Source organism: Corvus kubaryi, unplaced genomic scaffold (genome assembly GCF_017639235.1).
Source record: "Corvus kubaryi isolate FWS band 111438036 unplaced genomic scaffold, C.kubaryi_AGA036_p1.0 37392, whole genome shotgun sequence".
NCBI lineage: Eukaryota > Metazoa > Chordata > Aves > Passeriformes > Corvidae > Corvus > Corvus kubaryi.
Window position 1 is genome coordinate 391176 of NW_024581131.1, and position 24334 is coordinate 415509.

Here is a 24334-nt window from a genome sequence, read left to right on the forward strand (position 1 = left end):
GAGATGACACAAATTTTGGAAGACAAATGGGTTATCCAGAAGAAAGTTAAAAATTAAATTCGAGGATTTGGGTTTATTGTCATGAAGTAGAATGGACTGTGTTTTCTTCATGGCAGAATTCTTGGTTTTACTTTGAATAAAGGTTAACACAGTCTGCAGTTCTAAAGACATGGAATAGTGGATTATAGTCATCCCACCTTGGAAAGTTAGGATGAAATGCAAAGTGGGATGAATCCCTGCTGTTAACAACTGTCAGGTACGATTTTGCCTCAGGCTGCGCTCATGTGAATGTGTCGAGGAAATATAAGAACATTTCCTTTGTAATTCACCTCAGGTAGCAGCTTTGGTGCATATCACTCAGCAGGCATCTGACTATCTCATGAAGTATACAGGTTATTAACAGATACATTTTACAGAGAGATCTGTATTTTCTGCTTTGTGAGTTGAAGCTGTGTGCATATCCCCTGGCTGCAGCTGCGTCAGCAGGACGAGTACCTCCTGCAGCCCATCAAGAGCTATGCACTGCTGCTCTGGTGGAGATGCCACCCTTCCAGTCTCTTAGCTCAGGGGTTCTTGGGCACCTGCCTGCTTTTCCCAGCCAAAATGTTGGGAAGATTTGGTAGAAAAGACCATTACAAGCAGTTTAGCTTGTCAATCTGAAGAAGACAGTAATTTCTTATGAGGAAAGATAAAGCTGTGTAGGGGTTATAATCTTTTTGAAGTGTTATCTTCATCCAAGACAGGGCATGGGAAACATAATCAGTGTAATATAGATAGTATAGACTTCTCTGTTTTTAGAAAAAAATCTGTAAGCTAAATGACTTACAGTCCCATGGAGAATGCAATTCTGACTAACTTTTCTAGCACTAGAGTTAGATTATTCTTCTAACTCATGATGATGGCACAGTATTGAGTTACCAAATTCTAACTGCGTGGTTGTAAATTCTAGGGAAATTGCTTTTGAAGTCAAATTATTGGTTGAAATTTTGTATGGATTTACCATAAAAAATAAGTTTTCTTAACGTCTGTGCTTGAAATTTTTTGTGAAGTTTCTGTGCAAATTGTTACACAATTACAGAATCCAGTTAGGTTGCAACTTGACCCTGAAGTGATATATATTATGATCAGTTTTTAAAAATTACCCATTAACTGGAAGCAAACATTTGGTCCTTTCAAAGTATTTTTAACCTTTAGAAATATACTAGGTGCAGTAGGAAAATTACCACAGAGCCAGTACATGCATTAAATGTCATTGGTTAAACTAAAGATACAGAGAAAACAAATGAAGCAGTGATTCCTAAATTAGAACTGCATCATCTTATAAAAAGTCATTGTTTATGCCAATATCTCCAGGTGTCAGCTGAATTATTAATGCAAAATCAGTCTTTCACAATAGCAGCATCTGGCAGATACTTTCTCTGCTTCTAAGGAGACTAAGTTTATGCAAGTGATGTCAGTGAGGAAGCTTTTCTTATTTTTCTTCTGAATCTATTTGGTAATTTATTAAATATAATCAAAACAGGATGATTTTCTAGAGCTGACTTCTTTTAAGCTCAGTAAGGAGTTCTGTTACAGCGCCCTGTGTAAGAGGAGGTGAGTGCTGCTCCCCCGGGAGATGTGTTCAGTTATTCCAGTGTTTGCAGGAGTAGCCTCCTAGTGATTACCAGCACAGGACATTGGGAGTACTGTATTGCTCATTCATGCTAAGTAAAAATTGATATTTAATGCAACTAAAATACCAAAATGTATTGGAAAACTAAGGGAGGCTGATAGATCGATAAGATTATTAAATACATTCAGGAGATACTTCAGTGGGAACATGGTAATTTTAAAAAGGACTCTAAAATGCTGAGTTTCTCTAATCATAATATTAGAAACACATATAGGTTTAATCAGGTTTTGAATGTTCATATATTATGGAGATTAAGACAACAGCAATTACTGCATTGTTTACCTCTATCAAAGAAATGTTTTATAGTTGTTTTCTCTTTAAAAGTAAATTATATTATAATAACTTCTAGTTATTACGATATTTGTGCATCCAGAAATCTCAAAAATGGAATCACCCACAACTTTAAGATCCATGATAAGATTTTATCAGCAGCTTGTTCTTGTAACTCTTAAATGTATTAAAATAATTATTGGACCATAAGCAGAAGTTAAGACCCTGTATATAATTCATGTCAAATAGAAGAATGTTGCCTTTCCTTCTTACAGTATATTAAAGAAAACCTTCTCCTTGAAAAAAAATCTTTTTTATTAAGAGGGCTAAATATTTAATTCATCTATGAAATTGAAGTCCTGAATTTATCATAGAAAAAAAATGCTTAGCTTTATTTTACAAATCAGTGCAGGAATGTAGTATTTGTATCAGGGGGAAAATGGGGATTAAATAGGAGCGGATATATTGAACTAACATATCTTAAAGTATTTTAGCATTTTAAATACCCAGCCCCAAGATAATGAGATATGATAACAACAAATTCTCTGTCTGAAATGCTGTGTGAGTGTTTATAGGTCCTTTCAAGGGATTTTCCTGTCATTGTTGTATATTCAGTAGAAAACACTTGCTGAACACTTTTTTCCCCCCTTTATTTAGCTGCTCTGTATGGAAATCTAAATATAAGGAGCTTCAAGTAGTCTTAATAGCAGTTCCCATCAGTACTGAAAAAAACCCCACTGAGTAACTGATAAGTTAAGAGAGAAACTGATAAGAGATTAGAGAGAAAATATGGAACAGGAAAATGAGTGGTGGGAATGCTAAATACAAGGCATGGGAAGATTGCAGAACTAAAGGTATATTACAGGTTTGATGTGAAGCTAGGCAAAGCACAGTGGGACATACTTCAAATGTGAAATTCAGTCAGCAATTTCTTTTTTGATTGCAAGCTGTACTTTTTTCCACTGCAGTTAGGAGTTTTCAGTTAATTGCCATGTTTATTCTGAAAATAAAGATCATGAGTCAAACTTATTTGAAGAGTAAATTTTAAATTAACGCATGAAATTTCTCCAGGCACTCTCTCATCAAGATTTTTAGAATCTTTCATTTTATATGGATATCAAGTATAAATATCAGTAACTAATGCTAAATTCTTTTTGCCATGAGTATTAAACTTCATGCTTAAAATCTTACACCAGCTGTGAAGAACCAGCCATTTCACAGTGCTGTATTCTGATAATCTTGTATAGTTTTCTTAAATAAATATCAGCTCCTGAGTCATATTGGAGACATTTCACTGAGTTAGAGCTATAGCCTAATGAGGGTAACAATTCAAGGAATTACATAGTTTTTAACTGTTTTAGAAGAATAATGGCAAGACATTTCCTCAGTGTGGGTTTTTTTTCATACTGCAGTATTTTGGGTCGTGTTTTGAAAAGGAAGAAATATCTGTGGACTAGCAAGTACTTGAGAAATTGGCTGTTTCAGGAGTGGTAGATGGAATGTCATTTGCAGCACTGTCTCTGTACGTGTCTGCCCCGTGGAGTTCTGAGCAACAGCAAGGAATCCACTGTGAAACCTTCCAGTTAAGGTTTGAATTCCAGCCACATCCAGGAGTAGCATCTTTACCTGTGAAGTTACATGGTGACTCAAGAGTTATCAAAGAAGATTTATATCCAGTTGGATTTCCTGAAAGAATCATGGGCTTTGTGCAGAGTATAATACTGCTTACTATACAGTTCACTCTATCTGCTCTGAAATGTTTCTGCAGCATAGACACTACATTAATTTATTTAGCCAAAAAATATTCTAGGAAAAAATGTTAGAAGGATTTGTGTGACACGTGCCATTTGTTTTCAGCATTCATGGGGGAATTGTTTTGCTGTCATTTCACTTTATTATTTCTTACATATCTATTTGTATTATACCTCAATATCCACTTTTTTCCTTCTTTTTTTTTTAAATTTTATTTTTTAGATTCATAACCAATACCCGACAGAGTTTGAGTTCAATCAATATTATCTGAAGTTTCTGGCTTTTCATCACATATCAAATCGATTTAAAACATTTCTTCTGGATTCAGATTATGAAAGACTAGAACATGGTATGTGTGATCTTTGTGTATTGCATATTGCTTTTATAGTTGTTGATATTTTTCTCCTCAATATTTGATCTACAAAAGGTTTGCCTGGGTTACAATGGTCCAATAACTGCGTGGTGACCATGTAATGAATTACATTTCAGGTCTAAAAAGCAAAAAGGAGGTCAAGAACATGTAGTATTTTCCACATCAGTGATTCCTGAGCCATGCCCCTGATGGCATTAAGAGAAAGTGGAAGAAATTAGTGTCATGCCTCAGGGGTTTTTAGCCATTCATCCACATAGTTCCATTTTCCCTACTAAATACCTTCTTTTAACAGAAACAGTCTCTGGGAATCCATCAGAGAGTGCATAAAGTTTCAAGAAAGAAAAACCTTTCCATCTATTACCTCCCACTTCTTTCTCTTGCATTATCTTCAGTGTTTCTCTTTTTATATTTTCTTTTTTACTCCATCTGTCATGTGCAACCTTACTGGTTCCAAGGCCTTACCTGCCCTCAGAGCCCTCTTACTGAGGCTACATAACCACAGCCGAGGCTGTTCTTGGGACTTGTCCACTAAAACCTGCTCCAAAATTCTCTGCTTTGTGGGTCGGTTCTCATGGCATACGGTCAATTCTAATGCTTTTCTTAAAAGCTGGTGTAGCTGTGGGGCAGATTAGACTTGAGCAACCATTTTATTTCCAAAAAAAGTTAATTTCTGTTATATATCTTCTTTATTTATTTCCTGTTGCAGTGGCATTTGATAGTAGACTTTGCTATACCTTCAATCTGTGAAGTTCCTTTAGGCTGTGCTTTAGCATTTGTTATGCATTGATATAAAGCTATCTTTTTGCTGCTCTTCTTTTCCTCAGGGACATTGTTTGAAGATAAAGGAGATAAACATGCCAAGAAAGGAATTTGTATTTGGGATTGTATTGAAAAGATGCACAAAAGGAGCCCTATTTTCTTCAATTACCTCTATGCCCCTACTGAAATAGAGGTATGATTTTTTTTTTTTTAAATACAGATGTTTGGTTATTCTGAGTGATTCCTTGAGTACATTTTCATATCTTAATTGTTCTTAACTGATTTAAGTATTTGGTGGACAAGACTGACCCTACCTGATTGATTGAAGCAGTATCTCAAAGTCATGGAAATGTAATTTAAAGGGCCAAATTCTGGAATGTGTATTCTTGCATCCTGGTGAAGTAAATGAGGTTCCTTGTTTGATTTCATGAAATTATATGAATTGTTATTAAAATTTTCTTTAAAGGGGAACTGAGTTTAGAGTCATAGTGGGATACATTTCATAACAATCTGATTGAATCACATTATATATATCTCTGTCTTGTATGATAATGTATGTCCCCTAGGTCAGGCTGTGTCTTGAATAATTTTAGAAAATTCATGGTACACTCCCCATTGTAGAATTCAATTTAGAATAATCTGGAAAATACATTGTATTGTGTTGTAAGTCTGAAATTCAAAGGCTTCCTTCATGTTACAACACTTTGTTTCAAACAGGCACTGAAGCCAAATGTAAATATGTCCAGCCTCAAAAAGTGGGATTATTATGTAGAAGAGATTTTGGCTACAGGTCCTTCCTATGATTGGACCATGGTACCTGCAAAATGCAGTGTTTCAGAAGAAAACGACCAAACAGATGGTTCAGTCTCTCAGACTAAGAGGAAAATAGTGTGGCCATGTTATGATGATGTAAAAAAAATACAGCCTGATGCCATCACCAGCCTTTTAAATGTAAGTACTTGTGTTGCACGGAACAGTAAGTTCTCTAGTGCTCATGAAATTCATATTTCCTTTTTATTGAAGTTATTGCCTTACAGATATGCTGTTACTAAAAGGATCGTGACAGATGTCAAAGCAGGTCTTTAGCAAGACTGACTGGTTGATCTGGAGATACGGTGGTGGTTCTGGGAGTCAATCAGACTTCCTGCAAAGCTGATGTTGTCCTGAATGAGCACTTCCCTGGGAGTACGCTGTAACTGTAGTTAATAACTACTCATGGATTTTTTTTTTCACTGTCTGTTTTAAAAAATAAATAAAATTTTAGTTTGCCTTTTCTGGGAAATGCAGGAAGGGCTATTTTCATTTGGGCAAATGGTGAATCTCGCTTTCTTGACCTCCTTCTACTCATTTTAAAGTAGGTGTGTGGTAAAATAACAACCCAGATTTTTGGACAGATCCGAAGATAGAATCTGACTCTTGTTGATTTTAACAATTGGGACACAGATACACAAACATAAACACAATATCGTGGCCCAAATTGCTCCAAAAAGCTTTCTATGATGATTGCTCTTAGTTTATTCATGTTTACTAGAACCAAACTGATAAATTTAGATTCTTCAAAATATTTTGGTGCCTGAAATAGATGCTTGATTTTGGCTTTTTCTTGTTTGGGCTCACTTAGGCTGCTTAGGTTTTGTCCTTTCTTCATTAAAGGATGAAAAATGATCCCATTATCATATTTGTTGTAGTTATTTAGAGTGATTTAACATCTGTCTTGTCTTAAAAATGAAGATGTTTGTTGATTATAATTAATTAACAGCCTAACATTTGATTATCGTCATAACTGATAGCACAGGAAAACGACAAGGGCATTCTTCACTTCCATTGTTTCAAGCCACAGGTATGTCCAAAACCACATCACTATGTGCAGTGTTTTATTTTGAAAACACTTTGCAGACTTTACCTTACATTAAAGCTGGGGTTATGGAGCCCAATATTGCAATGCTTGGAAAATTGGGATATGCTGTGGGCCCCCAATTCCCCTGAATCAAAGATGATTTTAGCAAGTCTTAATGTAGGAAGCTTCTGAAAGGATGTGAGTCCTTGAAGATTTTGATAGAGAGTTAGCTTTATTCTGGCACATTCCTCAAATTCCTTTTGGTCTGCTCCTTCCAATCATAATTGATCGAACACAGGAACAATGCCCAATATAAAAAAAAATTTAAAGAATCTCCTGTAAGACCCCCCTTGACTCAAAACAAGACAGTCAGGACTTCTCAGAGCTTGTAACTTCGCAAAAGAAAAGAAAGAGCAGCCTGTCAGCAGGGGTCATTTCATGGATTCTTCAGCAAAGTACAGAGAGCTTTGGTGTCAGGTACCCAGAGGCCAGAAGCACATCAGGAATACAACGATGTTCCCCTGCATTTCTTCCTGGGGTAGATGCCAGACTATCCATATCCACAACTGTGAGAAACTGCCATATAATAGGGAAATTAGCCATATTATAGGCTAAAGATAAGTGGGTCAGGTTTTATAGAGTTTAAATGTTATTTGTGAATTAGATTATAGTAATAAAAGATAGCAATGGAGAGAACATTTGGAAGACTTTGGAGAGGTTGTATAAAGGTTACAAAAATATTCTTCTAAGTTTAAAAAGCAAAGTGAACGTTCTTTTAAAACAAGTTGTTGATTTAGGGCTATTGCTGATGTAGGAGAAGGACCTCTCTTTAATCATAAATCCACTGAGAATGTGTTGGTATCCAAAAAATGTTTCAGCTGAGACCATATTTAGCATCAGAAATTACTGGGGAAGATAGATTCTTGGTTAGTTTATAATGATAAGCCCAAATTTGTTTGTTCTAAAGATATTTTTCAATTGAAAACTAAATAGTGCACTTCAGGATGTAAAGCTGAAACAGAGAAGTTACTGAGTGCCTTAATTCAGAATTTTCATGGTGGTGCTCTTCTTTTAAGACTGGATCAGATTCTGGTACTTCTAAGAATTGTGAGAGATGAAGCTGTGTGCATTCACAGACACATTGTGGATGCAAAGGAGGTGATCAGTCTCCAGAGTTCTGGAGCTGCTGCAGATTTAACTCCTGTCTCTACCATTCAGATATTCCAAAGCAGGTTATTTAGCAGATCTTCTGATAATGCTAATTGCTTGTAACTGCTAATTGCAGGAAGTGGATATTCTCACAATTGAATTTGTTGTAACCTTTCTTTTTATACATACATATTTCTGTCCCTGTAAGCCTGGACAACAGGAGATGAACCAGAGATATAAATTTAAGGATTTTTTTTCTTTCAAGGAAATGCATTTACTCATAGTCCCTTCCACACATGGAAGGGAAAAAAAAAATCTGCTGCTTTCCATAAAATTTAAAACTGAAGGGGCAAGAGTAAGCCTTGGTGATTTATTGCCATGTATGTTTTTTACATGGGGTCTATTAAAGGAGAATTTAGTCCTAACTTTTCAAGTTATATACAGGAGATTGTTGAAAGTTTTTCATGTAAGTTTTTCATTTTAAGTTCTGGAATCACTACTCACTATGGAGCCAAAAAAGAAGGAATGTGACCCAGTTGCTAAGTTACAAGTTTCAGTTACTTCCAGATTCTTCAGGGAAGGATTCATACTCAGAAGTCAAGACTAGGGCAGAAAGAGAATGATCAGATTAAAACCTGACTAACTGACAGCAATAAAGAGCTTATATCCTTCTGCAGCAATTTGGAAAAGATTTTACTTTAAAAAGTGTGTGGTAAATTGATTCAGTTTTATGTCTCCCTTCCAGAAGTGTTTTCCATTCAGCACTTGGAAAGAGAAACAAGTAATCTAGAGAAGCCTTTAGTCTGGCTTGTGTTCATCATTCCTTATTTTTTTATCTACCTGTGACAATACTCCAAACAAAGATATTCTGGTTTTATTTCTTAGCAGAAAGAGAGCATATGTGACTTACAGCTACCTTCAGTATTTACAACTTCTGGTTTGATTGTTGCTGTTAAGCCACATTTCTTACATTTAGTTTCACTCTGGAGTTTTCTAATTTAGCTTCAGCAAGGAGAAGTTTGTAGAAATATTTTGTTCCTGTTACATTTTAAAATGCTAGCTTTCTTATTTTCACCTAAGAGTTCAAAATTCAGTTCAGAAGTTAATTTCCTGATCAAAATGTTTTCTTACTTTAAAAGTATAATGATTTTCTGTCTTTCAATTAATAGCAATTTCTTGAAGAATTTTTCAGTCAAAATGCCAATAGGAATTGGACAAAATTATGAAATCTACTTTAATTATTAGGTAGAGTAGAAGTAAGTAGAGACTTACTTTGTCTACTTGGAAAATAAATGTCTTGGTGTTTAGTTGGCTTCTATATAGCATGAGGGGCCTATGTCCTGTGGCAATTTTTTATTCTATCATTAATTCTTAATTGAATTTGCAAAATAGAGGTTTTAATTTTATTTCATGAATAATCAGATTTTCATAATGAGTAGTTGCTGAAAGTAAAAATGCAGGAAGGAAGAATGGCAAGTGATATGGACCATACATCAAAGTCTTGACAAATATATCAATGAGTGTTCACAAGTAAACATAAACTAATAAAATTGCCTCTTTTTACTTAACTTTTCACTGTCTTATTAACAGGAAATAACCCTAACTGGAGGTTATCAACATAGGTCATATTCCCAAGTTCCACAACAAGAACATGTTGTTACGGTTTGGCATCCAAATTGAATAAATCTTTCTGTTTCATTTCCTTCTTTTATTACAGCTTTGTATCACATTTTATAAACCAGGGTAAATGTTAATATTGGCAATGTACAGTGTTGGTGTCACAGCACAGAATTTGTTCTTTGTAAATATTTTTATAAAATACAGCCTGTCCTTATCAGTGTTGTGTTTCTGTTATGGCAGTTGGTGTTGAATTTTGTGTGTTCAGGAGAACTGGGGGAGAATTGGAAGCCTGATGGTTCCTCCAGCCTGGGACATGCAGGAAGAACAATGTGGCTGATGCAGTCCTTGGGTGCCTTTGACTCCTGATTCTGATGGATCTCAGTTTATAGCTCATATGACAAAGGCTTTTGAGCTTTACTGGGCAACACGGCCTGAAGGTTCACTGTGTGAAAACATTGATGAGAGAATGGTTGTATAAAAATGGTTGCCAGGGATTGATCAGCTAGAAATGTTTATTCTTAAGGAAACCCTTGTTACTTGTTTCAGGAAATCGAAAGGTTGGAAAGTAAATTAAATCAGAGCCCAGAGAGGTGGCAGCTTTTGTGGGAAAGGGTCAAAATGAATCTAAAGGATGACACCAGACAAGACAATGTAAGTAGAAAAGAACTTGTCCAATAGAATAATTCCATTCCTTCTGTATAGGCTACCTGGGGCACTGACAAAATCACTGTATTTCTTGGAGTAAAATATTGCTTTTGAAAAACTGAATATGTTGTTCTGACCCATGATATTGGCTTTTTATTTCTTCATGTTGAAAAATATATTTTTACTTGTGCTATTCATATAATTGCTTTTCCAGAGTAGATTAAGACACACAGATAAAATGAGCATTTTACTAATGCACAATTGTATGATTTTAGATATGTAAAAGATTCTTGAAGTACCAAAAAAAGCTCAGTTCCTGAAAGCAGCCAAAAGGATATCACAGGTTTTCAGGGATAAATAAAGGTATTTCCATGGCTAAATGGAGTTATAGTTTCTAAGTAAAGATAGGAAATACTCATGCTTCTGTTTCCAATTCCTGACTGTGGTAACAAGAATAGCTGACAATATAGATACTTTCTAAGTCAGGGTCTGCCTCTCTGCTCTCTGCGTGCACCTCTAATAATGCTAGATACTGCTTTTTGTGAGCTTGGCTTTTGAGCTACTGTATCTGTAGAGTGTTGTCATTTAGATTAGGACCAAATTCAGGATCCTTCTTGTTCCAGGTTATCAAGATTCTACTAAAATGAAATGGATCTGTAAAGTAGCTCTTGGAAGCTGTAGTTTTTCCTTTCCCCACCTTCCTTCCCTTTGAAATCAGGAAAATTTATTGTATCCAAATGTCTGTTTAGTTTTAGATGCTTCTGAGAAAGCAAGGCAAACATTGTTCAACAGTATGTCACTGGAATAGATTGAAGCTTTTCTGAAATACTGATTTCTTACACCTTGTGAACCCTTCTGCTTAAGAAATGCAGGGAATTGCCATCCCTCTGGCTTCTTCTCTGAGGCAGCACTGACTTGTATTAGGAAGACTTTTTTTGGCCTCACAGTAGTTCCCAACTTACATGTTGTACCATGTACTTATTATCAGTATGGCACTGAGACAGTCTCACAATGCAAGACACATTGCATTACCTTTTTTCTTCTATTTCCCTCTTTTTCAGCTCCGGAGACATCCTTCTGGCTCCTCAGGGATGATGTCACCTAATCTACATTCCTATCAAAAGAGGTCTTTGTTGGAAATACCTGACAGTGGGCTGGGTGAGGAGCAGAGTTCAAGCATCTCTCCCTCTAATGGAGTAGACAGAAGAACAACAACGCTGTACAATCATTTCACATCAAAGAATGATGAAAATAGGTAAACTGAATAATCAGACAGTATTTATGAATATTTTATTAGATTGATGCAAGTCTGTGCCTTAGGAAGAAATGAAATTTTCCAGTGCACAGGATGTTTTGTGGCTACCTTATTTCTTCTTTTTGAATTTGATTACATTTAGTTGTCTCAGTGGGTGGGCCTCTGTCTCCTACCAGCATCCTTCACCCTTCCCTTTCATTAGATATGCAAGCAAATTGTAGTTGTACATTTAATGCATCCAAAGTACTAAAAGGGTGTTTTATTGGTGTATCACAGTTACCAATAGCTAAACTATTGGTTTAAATCTTACTAGTTTTCCTGCAGGAAAATAAGTGTTTAATATGTGTGTAGTCATTTTGGGGCTTTTAGTTGTCAGCAGTATCCATATTATGGAATCACATGCTATCTGTATTTTCTGTCCCTCTCAGATCTTTTGAAGGTACGCTGTACAAAAGAGGAGCCTTACTAAAAGGTTGGAAGCCTCGCTGGTTTGTGCTGGATGTGACAAAACACCAGGTAAAACCTTTTCAGATAATGGACTTTTTTTCTTATTACATTGCTCCTTTTTTATTTACTAGGTTTGTATAGATTGGTCTTACAAGCAATATTAGTAATGATGATTTTCAGATGTGATGTGTGCTGCATCATGCTAGACCTATCTATGTTTATCTTGGGTATCTATCTTGTAGCTGATACAGAATTCTGAGCAGACACAGGGGGTTTAGTAGTTTCCCTTTTATTTTTTAGAAAAAAAACCATTTAAGAATATTTTATAAAAATATATGAGAGTATTTTAAAATATGTAAGAGTATTTTAGGTTAGTCATAGTCATGTAGTAATTTAGTAGCAAAATTATTCATAAGTGTTCTACCTAATCATTGTACAAAAAGGAGCACCAAAAATAGACATATGCTGATCTAAACTTTTTATCCAATTTACAATGTATGCCAGAATTCTGCAGTAGAAATTTATGGTCTCATGTACTTCAAATAACGTTGGGTCATCAGGCAGTAAAATATTCTGAGCCAAATATTCCACCCAGTGGGGGTTGTAACTTCTCAGACTCATGTATGCTTTTGTTTAAAAAATACTAATTTATTATAGTCAATACACTTAACAATATGTAATATAGATAAAGACTGGCATCTCTTGAAATGCTAATTGAGTACTTCGAGATCACTATGGTAAATACCAATAAATGTGCTGTTTGTAATTATTTTTCCTAATATATCCTGTATATCTTATATATAGGAGAAGATATTCATTTTGCAGGAGAAAAAAATACTTTAAATTTTTTGTATAACTAAATATCCTTCTGAGTATGATAGATGCACAAGTAATACAGATCAATCCTAGCTGGAATTCTGTTCTTTGACCTTTGCTGTAAAGTTTTGTTTTACTGCTTTGCATTGGTTTGTGGGAAGTTGTTGGGGTTTTGTTGCGGGGGCTTTTTTTTTGGAACTTGTTTGCATGTTGAAACCCAGTTTAAAGAGTGATTAATATTCATACCAGAGTATCTTTGCAAGGAGGAAAAAAAAAGCACAGACTTCATTCAACCACTATGTGCAGTACAGGAAAATGTGAGCTTTCTATGTGGTATATAATTACCTAAAATTACACTTAAATTTTTGCTGATCACTTTAAATTCTTGAAATACAGAGAATAAATGTTCTCTCAACACCTTGGTGAAGTAAAGCTTTTGTGTTAGTTTTATGTAGTGCCCAGTGAAGAAATGCTTCTCCTTTCCTGCCTCACATGTCCTCTGCCCAGAGCAGTCCATGACTATTTGCTTCTCTGCTCTGGAGCTCTGGTGACAAAATACTCTTCCCCCACCTCCTCAGCTCCTAGTAATATTTGTGCCTCCCGATCTTACCACTCCATGCCCCCAGGCTGTATCCAGGAAAAGGGAATTAAACTGAAAGGTCCATCTAAAAGCATGTCTGGATGTTTTTGTTCTCTTGTGGTCCAGCTGCGATACTATGACTCTGGTGAGGATACGAGCTGTAAGGGACACATAGACCTTGCAGAAGTGGAAACTGTGATTCCTGCTTCTCCAACAATTGGAGCCCCAAAACATGCCAGTGAAAAGGCATTTTTTGATGTAAGTATATCTGGTTTTTACTTGATCTTTATGTGAAACTTTTTTCCCTTGATGTGTTTAAGCTACTGTTTCCAGTCCTGCTGGAAGGTGTGAGCTAGGAAGGAGCTGTTGTGCCATCCCAAGACAAAAAAATTTTATGTAGCTGGCATCACTCTCAACAGCAGTAGTTCAAAAATTGTTCATTCAGACCCAATTAGCACATTAAGTATTACAGTTTAAAGTTTGCAGGTTTTCTTTTCCATGTGCTGACATCTGTCTATGTATCCTTGTTTTTCCTTTGCAGCTAAAGACAAATAAACGTGTATATAATTTTTGTGCCCAAGATGCACAGAGTGCTCAACAATGGATGGACAGAATCCAGAGTTGCATTTCAGATGCCTAGAAAGGAGAAAAATGTTCCATGATAAAGTCCTGTTAAAGCACCTCTTCCTGGAAGAAACTGAGTTCTGGAATGTTACTGACACAAAACCCACCTTCCTTACATTTCAGCCATAAAAGTTCATAATAAGTTCTTTTCTGTTTAATAATTATAACCACTGTAACTGCTATTTTTTTCTCTCCAGGGAGGACTTGGAAAAATAATAATCTATTTATCCTGAATTTCCTCTTTCTTCAGTACAATTCCTAGCTATAAAAGTGGGCTGTATTTGCACTATCATTTAATCCTGGTTTTCTCATTTCAGAGCTATTCTGTTAGGAAACCTGTCCAAAGGAAAGTGTAGAAATTTTCCCTTCAGCAAGAAGTGTATTTCCACTTTATTTAGATTTTTAAGCAGAATGTTCTTATTTCCAAGCTAGTCATGAATAAGAGGGAACATGTCTACAATTCCTAAAAACAAATAAATAAATGAAGCTTGTGAGTCCAGTGACATACACACCAGGTTGCCAATGTTTATAGACAGTTGATATTTTTAAAGACCAAAAAAGTGAAATTGGCTGATGCCAGACTTTCAAGTGTCTTCTCAGTGTGCAGGTCATTCTCTAATCTCGTGCTCTGCTGAGTGCTTCTGCAATGTTGTTAATGGAATTTCAAATTCTAGGGATTACCTGAAGACTTTTATTTTAGATTCTGTTTGCAATTCCAATGGGATAAATGAAAGAAAACTGGCTGGAGAAAGAAAACTATCCTGGAGAAATGGAAAACAACAAACTAGGAATTCAGTAGAAGAAGGATCTCTTGTGTGTGAGTTGTATGTGTTAATTTATATGCTGTTCTGCTCACTGTAAAATAAAGAATAACGAACATGATAATGCACTAAACAATGAAGCAAGCACTTGCACTGAAATCTTTACAATGCAGACATTTTGCAGGACAGAGGTAAGTTATTTATAGCAGAACAAAACAAAACTAGCTAGTTAACAGCATTTACAGGTATTAAATATGTACATAATCAAGTTTGAGGTGTCGTGATTTGATACTTTTTAAACATTTTTTTGCACATTAATTGGAAGACTGTTTATAGATTTTTACTTTTGATGAACTTGTGTTTGTTCTGCTTAAAATCCTGGCAAAACATTTTTAATAGCCCCAAATTAGTAGAAATTTTACAGTCTACGAATAGTGAGGACTTTGAGTAGAATATATAGGTAATTAAGCCATTGTTTTTACTTTGAAATGTTAATATGTTAAATAGCACACTAATATTACAAAGGGTCTGTATATATGATTCACTATTTTCTCATTTTTCCAGATGTTCTGCTTGTAATTTAATGTCAGCCTAACCAAACTGACTATACTTACAAGATTTTTCAGTTATTAAACTTTGTGGGTTTTTTATAACTAATGTATTTTGTCAGAAAGGAACACAGATTTCTCACCACACACAATAGGAAATGCAGCTGTTTTTAATGCATTTGCAATTTCAAAACAAAAATATGAAGGATTTTTCTAGCATTTTTCAATTGACAAATTTCCACCTGTGACAATGGTGTTTGCACATTTGTATTTTTCTTTGTATATGAAGTACTTTTATATGTACTTTGTAAAATACTGATCCTGTTCTTAGGTTATATGAAGATATACATACCACTGCTTATTTTGTAACTAGTTAATTTTAACTCTTGTATGTTATGTGATATATGTATGCTAACCATCTTGGAATAAATACACTCCTTAAGGAAAAGTAAAACCTTTCCTTTTACTGTAAAAGAGAAAAAAGCAAGACCCACCTGTTGAAATATTCCACGGGCACAAGAAAAATCCTTATTTACTCTGTATTAAGAATAGTGGGTGTATTAAAAACTATGTGGTCTTTTGTATACTTGTAAATATTCATACCTAAAAGTTGCACTTGGGCATCCCTAACGCAAACCCTTGTCAACAGTAACACTAAAGAAATCAGAATTTAAAGCAAAATTATCATTCTAACAAGTCTCAGTGTATAGCCTTTACCCAAAGGCTAAATATGTGTAATGTTCATACTAAAGTCTTTGAATAATGATGTTAAATATATTTTTAAAAAAAAAATTCTATATGGTATTGCAACGTAAGTCAACTGCATACTTTCACCCTGAGACGTGTCTCACTCATATCACCTTATGCAAAAATGATCTAGTTCCTTAAAAAGAAACTATCAAAAAATGGCAAGGTCTTACTTGAGACTGTGCATCGAAATGGAATTCCTGGGTGTTGTGTGGGATAGCAGAGTCCAAACGGAAAGGGAACGTGTGACGGAGGTAGGGGACCTGTGGCAGTTCTGGGATGCTGTGGTGCTTACATGACGTGGTTTGCATATTGAGCTTGGCATGGATGCTAATGTTGCCTTAAATGTTGATGTCAGTTTTTAGTGTCTGTATTGATGGAAAATGGACTTGAGCAACTTAACTTAAAAATACCCAAATAAAAGCTGAAATGAGAGATGTGATATTTGTGGTGTCTGTGTAAGGAATATCCAAGGGAATGGTAGGAAACAGGCTCTTGGTGTGAAGATACGACGTTTGCAGTGTCCCTGAGGGTCTCTCCTCTGCAAAATAAAGATTCCAACAGAGACTTGGAGAAAATGTGGAGAAGTCAGCATAGCTTAAGCTACAGGGTTTGCCAGTATGTTTGAGTTGTGCCAGCAGCAGCAGAAAATTAGGAGCCAAGAATTTGTTTGGGAGAAGTTCTGTGTACGAAAGGATTCAACTTCATATTCCATGAAGATTTTCCAGAAGAAGGAACGCATGCAGGAGTTGGGGATGAGGCAGACGTGCTCCCTCTGCTGTGTCCCATCGCTATTCCCATACTGTGTATCACAGCATTCCCACTGTAGAAAAGAGAATTGCAACAGGTCTTACATAAGGGGGGAGGATTGTTTGCCCTTCTCTGCCTTCAGTAACAAAACATCCACAGCGTAGGTGGAGGAATGAAGCGAGCTGAAGCTTTGAAGAGTTGATACTGGGGTATTATATCAGTGATTTCTCTTTCTTATCTAACAAGTGTTTTCTATAAAAACCCTTACTTTTGATGGAGCCTTAGAATTACTACACTAAAAAATAAAATACTTAGCATGCCACACGTGTGGGTCACTGGTTATGTAATGGTACACAAACAGCTAACAGACCCAAGAACAAATGTTCAAAATTTTGTGTCACATCCCACACACATGATTTGTATCTGCTATTTTGTGAATTTCAGACATAACAAAAATGTGGTGATGTTATCCAAATGCTGTCATTTTGCCTTTTCATCCTGTAATATTCTTGGAGTATGTCAAAGTGGCTGCACCACATTTTTCATTTTTCATATTTGTGATCATCCAAATATTTTGTCTGTTCATGATTATCCTGTGGTTGCTTTGGAGAGTCAGAAAACTGAAATTAATCTACCCATTCCCCAGTTATGCTGAAGTTCATGCTGTGTATCACTGTCACACCTACTTTCTGGGGGTTTGTCTGTATTTGATCAGTTTCTTCCCCAGTTTTGGCTGCTGTGCAAGCCAAGGGCAGTAGTAGCATCCACATTCTCATTTAGGAAATTCTCATCTTTGATTTTTTTTCCCACCCAATTTATCATTAATTGACTGTCAATAAGGATGCTGCAAGTTCACTATTGTTTCCTCTCTTCACTTACCAGTCAACATCCAGTGGGAAATTACATTTTATCCAGTTTCAGCTTGCATCATATAGTTCAAGATTCTTCCTTTCTCTGCAAATTTTGCTTAGGTGTCAGAATTTGCACATTTATGAATAGGAAATGTGGCTTAATTTTGTCATGTTTTCAGTTTTTCCTTGTCTACTGTTTGGTGAAGGTGTTGTGTTTAAGTGTCTTTTAGGAGATTCATAGAGAGCTGATACTTTTATCTGTAAAACAGGCAATAGTAGGAGATGTAAATAGTTGGGCTGAAAGGACCACAATGCCATCCTGGAAAGAGATACAAAGGGAGCCGTTGTTTCAGGTATTAAATAGTGCTCCTTCCTGCCCCTGTACTCACCCAGAAGAAACTGAGGCATTGTCTTGATTTAATTTAAGGTTAATGAATGTCCTGTTTATCAGTGTGTGTTGAGTAAATACCAATGAATACATTGTTGTTAAATGAATTTCTCTCACTGTTCTACTCAGAATTCTTGTAATTCAAGCCTGTCACCAGACAGGACCTCCAAAACTTGGTAGTGTCCATTTGTGTTAAAAGTCTCTATTAATTGTCCAAGATTTATACAAGGTGCAACATCCCTGTTCACGTCAACACCTCCAGTAAGTCCGAAATGATAATGTCATAAAATTGTGTATAAATATGAATGAAGCTCAGTATAGTAAGCAATAGTGCAGGTAAAATCACTCTCAGGTTTAAATAATTGCATGCACAGGCTTTGCTTATATTGCAGAGGTTTTGTGCCATCACTATAGTTAAAACTTCCTTCTTCTTCTGCTGTGCTCACACTATCCCTCATGTTAAATATTTTAATGCACTAGTTGAAGCAAGTGCTTGCACTAACTTTTCAATCAAAACCACGTTGACTTAGTAGAAAGCATTCAAATCTTCGTAGTGTTCCATGCAGGCAAATGATTTAGGATTGGAATTTGAAACAAAAATTAGCACTGAAATTGCCATTGATTTCTGATGAAGTTGGGCAGCCTGTTTCTCTGAGATGCCTGTAAGATTCTTTTTATATTCTCTTTAAATTTTCAAACAGCTCTCATTTTCAGTGCCTTCTGAATTAGTGTAATTCATATATTTACTTTGAAGTAAAATGAAATTTTCAAAAATCTTTTCGCCTTTTCTTACTTAAAAAAACTGTTTTTCTTCATCTTTAGAACTGTTTCTGACCAAAAACCAGCCAAAATTTAAGTCAAAATTAACTTGGTTTCTTCCACTTCAGGCCCCAGACTGAAAAGGAAAGCTTGCAGTAAGTCTGTATCTGGTATGAGTATGTACGAAAAGCTGGAAAATATCCCATCAAGTGATATTGAACCAGAGCCAGGAATAAATTGGGGAGCTGGTTTTGGTCTGTGGGATGGTGTCATTGACCACTCTGTGTGTGTGATGTATGTTAGCAGTGTCAGGACAGGCTGTAGGTCTTCTGACAGTCTCAGAAAGTATCATTCTGTTGCTACAGCAATCAGACATCTGGTTTTAACCAGAAATATCTATGCTTTGCATGCCCTTATTCATGCATAGGCCTTTGAGACTTTGTTTCTTCAGTGACACAAATTTCTGGAGAGAAAATAATTTTTTAGATAAACTGATGTTATCAGTTATTGTTTCAGTTGTTAAAACCACACGGCTGACCCCACAGCGGCAGATGTACCAAGTTTCTCAGCCTAGGAACAAAACCCAAACAGGTAGCTATTTCCTGTGATGCTGAATGTGTTTTAGTTCAAAGACTACTGCACACAGGTTTTTGTCATGCAAGCAGATTTTCCATTTTTGCTATCTAAACTAAACATTGCTGTCAATAAGGTCCTGTATACCCTAGCAGCTTGCTATGGGCTACCACTAAATGCTTTTAGCTGTTGTCCAAAAGGCCTCAATTTTAAAATACTTCTCCCCTGGCCTAGGTCACTGCATGCCTGTTGCCTTATGGTGTTCAGCTATTGCCTGGAAACACGGTTCTGTGCAACTTCCCCACTCTAGCTTTTCTCAGACCTGCTCACCATTTCACAGTGAAACATTATGCATATTTAATTCTTTTAAATGAAATTCATATAATACTTGAGATAAGGACAACTTTCTTATTTCATGATAATATCTCAAGAAAGCTGCTAACTTTATTTGAAAAATACACATATGCAACCCAAACAGACAGAGATCCTTCAATTTGTATTGGGATTGCAGCCCAGTGATTTCTGTTAATTTTCATTGTAAGTTTGAGTTACATGAGCATGCGATGAGGCCTCCAGTGACACTCAAAATTGCAAGTGACTGTGTTACTGCTCTCATTGGAGGGTATTAGAAGTTAGGATTTTAGGTCAAACTCTTCTCACCAAGCCAGGATGAAGAGAGATTATGAAAACTATGGATGTCAGGAAGTAGAGAAGGGCAGGGGAAAAGCAAGCCCTGGCTGGTTGCTGGTGCCTGACACAGCAGTGAGTTGATGCCAGTGTAAAGCAGAGATGGAAACAGCAGATGTGAGCAGCTCAGTGCATATTCAGCTGTTAGACAGGGGATCAGAGCATTAGACAGGAAAAAGGCAGTGCCTGTGGCCGAGTGGAGTTTAGGAGAGCTCGCAGTGCAAATGGGAAGAGCTGCAGGTAAGCAGACCCTGGAAGTGGATTCCATACACCCACACCTCCAGCAGCAAAGGAAGACTTCCCATCTCCTTCGCTTTCTACTGGGCTGTTGCTTTCTCTGTTCCCCAAAACCTCTCTCCACGCTTGTCTCACTCCCTGTTTTGTTTTTGACCTTTACTTGTCTGATCACATCTAAATTTAGCTGAGAAGTTTTTGAGAAGCAAAGATGATCCGTGTTAACTCGTTCCCCAGGGGTGCCTAGAATACTTGCAGGTGCTCTGATATGCTGCAAGCCAAAAGGGAAAAGCCCTTTGTTTTTCCAAGTGCTCTGAAACTAGTGGCTAGTTCAAGCTGTACATCTATATTTTGGAATTGTGGGGAGCAGGGAAACGGGGTTGGTGACTGAGTGTGGTCTGTTGGGTTGCCATAAGGGATAACACTGGATCTGAGCCTGGATTTCAAACACCCTCAGCATTTGACATGTGATTATCACTCTTTGGAATTAGATTTAACAGCACTGGGGAAAGAGGTTAATGTGAAGCCAGCATCAAGTATGTTGAACTCTGGTCTTTGGAAATACCATTGCTAATGTTGCTATCAGTGTATTTCCACGAGAACATCAGAGCTTTGTTTGTCAAGTGCCGACTCGGCCAAATTATTATCAGCTGCTGGAGATGGGTACAAAGGATGCACTGTCAAGTCTCTACTTCAATTTCCAAATTTGGGCCATTCTTTCCATGATGTAACATACTTATCTGCTATATGGGTATTCTCAAACATGGAATAAATAATAATACAGAGTTTTTGCTTTAACCAAAACAATTTGATTATAAATTTTCTTGGCTTTCTTCAGTGTAGCTGAGCATGAGCTACTGTCAGAGACAGTACAGAAGACAAAATGGACCAGTGGTCTGACCAAAAATTGCTGTTACACTGCTGTGTCCTATTACTAATTATTGCTGATGTTATTTTGAGATACTATGTAATTAATATTGTTATTTCCTGTAGGACAGAATTCCTAGCAGTTTGAAACACAAATAGCACACCTAAAACAAAATCTCCCTTGGTACATCCACTGAATGTTTCTTCCACGCGAAGCCACATAGCAAACATGCCTGTTCCATTTCATAGGGAAAAACAAAATATATGATATGGCAGTAAAAGTGGGCTCAAATATCAGTGCTAATAAATACTTGAGGAAAGTAATGATACTTAGAACTGTTACCTTTGCTGTTCTTAAAGGAACTTGGTAGGTAACACAAAGACTTAATTTTTGGACTGCTAATATGTGGTTAAAACAAACCTGAGCTTCTGCTGCATTAGGTGAAGCTGTTCCTTTTAAAGACAAAAGCCCAGTGACACTGTGCACTTCAACAAGAAATAGTTATACGGCCCTTGAAAAAGAGGACCGTTAATATACAGGATTTCTTGCAAAATCAGAAATTAGTGTTATCAAAATTTGGTTTCCAAGGCTTGAAGAGAATGGGAGAGGAGAGAGAAACCTGTAGTCCTTTTTTGAGAAGAAACATGGATAGTAGTTACAAAAGGGAGATGAGTGCTTGGGAAACAAACCCTCAGAGCAGCCAACATCTGAATTAGTTACTGCTGAATTAATACTTATGTGGTACAAAATACTTTTAAATTTTGAGTTTTATCCTGCATTTCTATATAAAATGCAAAGTCCAGGCCTTTAGGAGAAGGCATTTACAAATACAACACATGCAAAATAAGAAAAATGTAAAGTAGATCCTAAAACCCTTTGCCCTTGCCTTGGTAGCATTGAATGAGGAGGAGAGGGGCAGAGGAGAGGGGCAGAGGAGTGGGCAGGGCAGCAGCCAGGCAAAGGGAGGAAATGGGAAATTGTTCTTTACTTACAGAACTTGAAAAAGGCTGCCACACTGCTTGCAATTGCACAGGTTGGCAGAGACCCTGGGAGAATGAAACACTAAACATCTCAAACCCAGGAAGGACAGAAATTAGAAACTCTGTTTTTATCTGGGGTCAGTGCATTTGAATTACGTTTCAGGAGCATGGCAACATTTTCTTCTGAAGGAAAAGACAGAGAACAAAATTGGGGTAGAAAAACGGGATTTGCATTAATTTTACCATTTCAGTATATGTTATTTAAATTGGTATTTTGTTACTCTGAGGGGGAAAAGAGGATTGCCGTGAGATCCACAGGTGATTAACACCCTTGCCAGAAGCACATTCTGGATGGATGAAATGGCAGAAGCCACCATGTTGCCAGAGCTTTAAGCAGGATTCTGCCAAAGGAGGTTCCAAAAGGTAAGTTTTGACAGATGCTGCAATTCCAGGAATTGTTTTCATCAAGAAACTGCTAAAATATGGAAGGCTTTTGAACAGCAGTAGCTCAGTTTGCAGCAGTCTTTTAGCGTGGTATTTTGGGAATATGATGTTGCTGTGCTTGAGGGCATGTTCTGCTCTGGGCAGTTTGTTGCAGCCTGCACTGGGAAGGCATTAGCAAATGTCCCTTGTGTTAAAGGACCTATATGTGGAATGAGGAATTCCCTGGTGATTTTTTGGTGTGCCATTTAGCATGTCACCTTCAGCCTGCTTCCTAGGGAGTGCTGAAGTGTGTGGGGTAAGACTGAAATGACACGCTCCAAGTGATGAACTTGGCCCTGGGACTGGAAGTTTGCATTTATTAGTCAAATAATTGTCCCAAGACCTGCTGCTGGACTCGATGGAGTGTTTGGGATGTGTTGCACTGGTCTCTCACAGTAATTTTTATGCAGAGTTTGTGGATAGTGCATCCTGCTGGAGCTGATCTCTGTCAACTCTGAGGTAAATTCAGAGGTGTTTTCCCTTCCCTTTAAGTGGTAACACCTGCAGCTTTGCCAAGTCCTAGCAAAAGCTGCTAATATGCTACAGAAATAGAAACAAGCCAAAAGGTGGCTGCAGCTGTTGTTTACTACATTATTGCACAGTTTGGTTCCATATGTGCCTCTGTGGAAAAGAAGTGCTCCAGAATAAGCAAATAAAAATGAAACAAACTGGAGAAGGTAAGTGAAGCTAACCCACCTTCAGCATCTAATCCCTACATTACACCAGAGTCTTTCTGTATCCAATCTCAACTTCCCAAAGGATTTAGTGTAGATCAGAAATACCTCTGAGCCTAATCATGTCAGTGGAATCCTTCCACATTAAAATAAAATACCAAATACTCACATATGCTAAACATGTTGAAGTTGTGTAGAATAACAGACAGTTTGGACATTTCTGTTAATGTGATGGAGAATATTTTGGTGTTGTAATTTGCTTTAAAAGCATGTGTAAGTAATTGCTGCATGAGGCACTGAAGTCAGACTGACTGTTCACAGATGCAAACGTTTCCATCTCCCAGCCAAGGAGAGTCGACTCATTTTGCATTACAGTGTCTTAGAAAGCACTGATGGGTACTCAGCTTTTTCCTCTGGTTAACTATGTCTTATGTTTTATCTGAAAAAATTACATGCTTCTGTTGTCTCTGAAAAGATTTTATTTTTTTTTAAATTCTGTTACCATTATGAGCAGCAAGAAATCTCCTGTGCTTGGAAGAAGAGATAAGATATTCCTCTGTTCTGATCCAGGGAGTGTATATGAGCATATTTTGCATTTTGTGCATTTCATATGTCTTTGACATGTGTGTGACGTGCCAACTGAGGCAGAACCTTTTACATGATGCTGTCCATCCAAACAGCTCGTGCTAGAAACCATGATAAAACTTAGTGTGTGGCAAACTGGAGAAGTTACCTATAAATGGCAGGTGAATTCCATTTAGATGGCTGGTTTGGGAGGCATGGAATAGGATTGAACCTGCAGTCAGCCCTCTTTCTCTGTGCAATAGGATGGATGTATCATCTTAAAACACTTTTTAAATATCCCTCAGCTACTGTGTTTTAATGGCTGTAGCAGTAATTTCAGATAAGCCAAGCACCTTCCACGAGATGGATCTTTCCTTGCTTTACTGCAGCACTTTTGGATGTAGCTGACTCTCAGAAGGGATCAATTGCTCTGCTCTTAAGTGATACTGTGGCCAACTAGAGCATTTCTCTGTGATTACATGAATATAAACAGCATATATTGGATACTGCAGCACTTAGTTTGACTTATAAGTAACTTCCTGAATAGCATTGTCAACGATAAAAATATTTGGAGCTCTCCATTTTCTTGGCACATTGTTTGACAGGCCCATTTCTTTGCTGTCATAGGTAGCAAAATTCAGGAAAGCATGCAGCTGAACAGCTGTCAT

General features: G+C 36.8%; 1 protein-coding gene and 1 long non-coding RNA gene across 9 annotated transcripts in view; both read left to right on the forward strand.

Annotated features, from left to right (window-relative positions):
• Positions 1–16290, forward strand: part of SBF2 (SET binding factor 2) — a 235244-nt gene extending 218954 nt beyond the window's left edge. For all 6 annotated transcript variants that reach the window (XM_042038399.1, XM_042038401.1, XM_042038403.1 and 3 more), the window contains 8 exons: positions 3917–4043; positions 4892–5019; positions 5544–5777; positions 9979–10083; positions 11139–11332; positions 11761–11848; positions 13302–13433; positions 13717–16290. In XM_042038399.1, the coding sequence (XP_041894333.1) occupies positions 3917–4043; positions 4892–5019; positions 5544–5777; positions 9979–10083; positions 11139–11332; positions 11761–11848; positions 13302–13433; positions 13717–13815 (1107 nt within the window). In that variant the 3' untranslated portion in view covers positions 13816–16290. The remainder of the gene's footprint in view (positions 1–3916; positions 4044–4891; positions 5020–5543; positions 5778–9978; positions 10084–11138; positions 11333–11760; positions 11849–13301; positions 13434–13716) is intronic.
• A 5689-nt stretch (positions 16291–21979) lies between these two features.
• The window catches only part of LOC121669447, a 62243-nt gene continuing 59888 nt past the window's right edge, over positions 21980–24334 (forward strand). The window contains exon 1 of one of the 3 annotated variants that reach the window (XR_006017772.1): positions 21980–22368. This is a non-coding gene — a long non-coding RNA (uncharacterized LOC121669447). The remainder of the gene's footprint in view (positions 22369–24334) is intronic. The other 2 variants (XR_006017771.1, XR_006017773.1) reach the window with 2 other exon arrangements.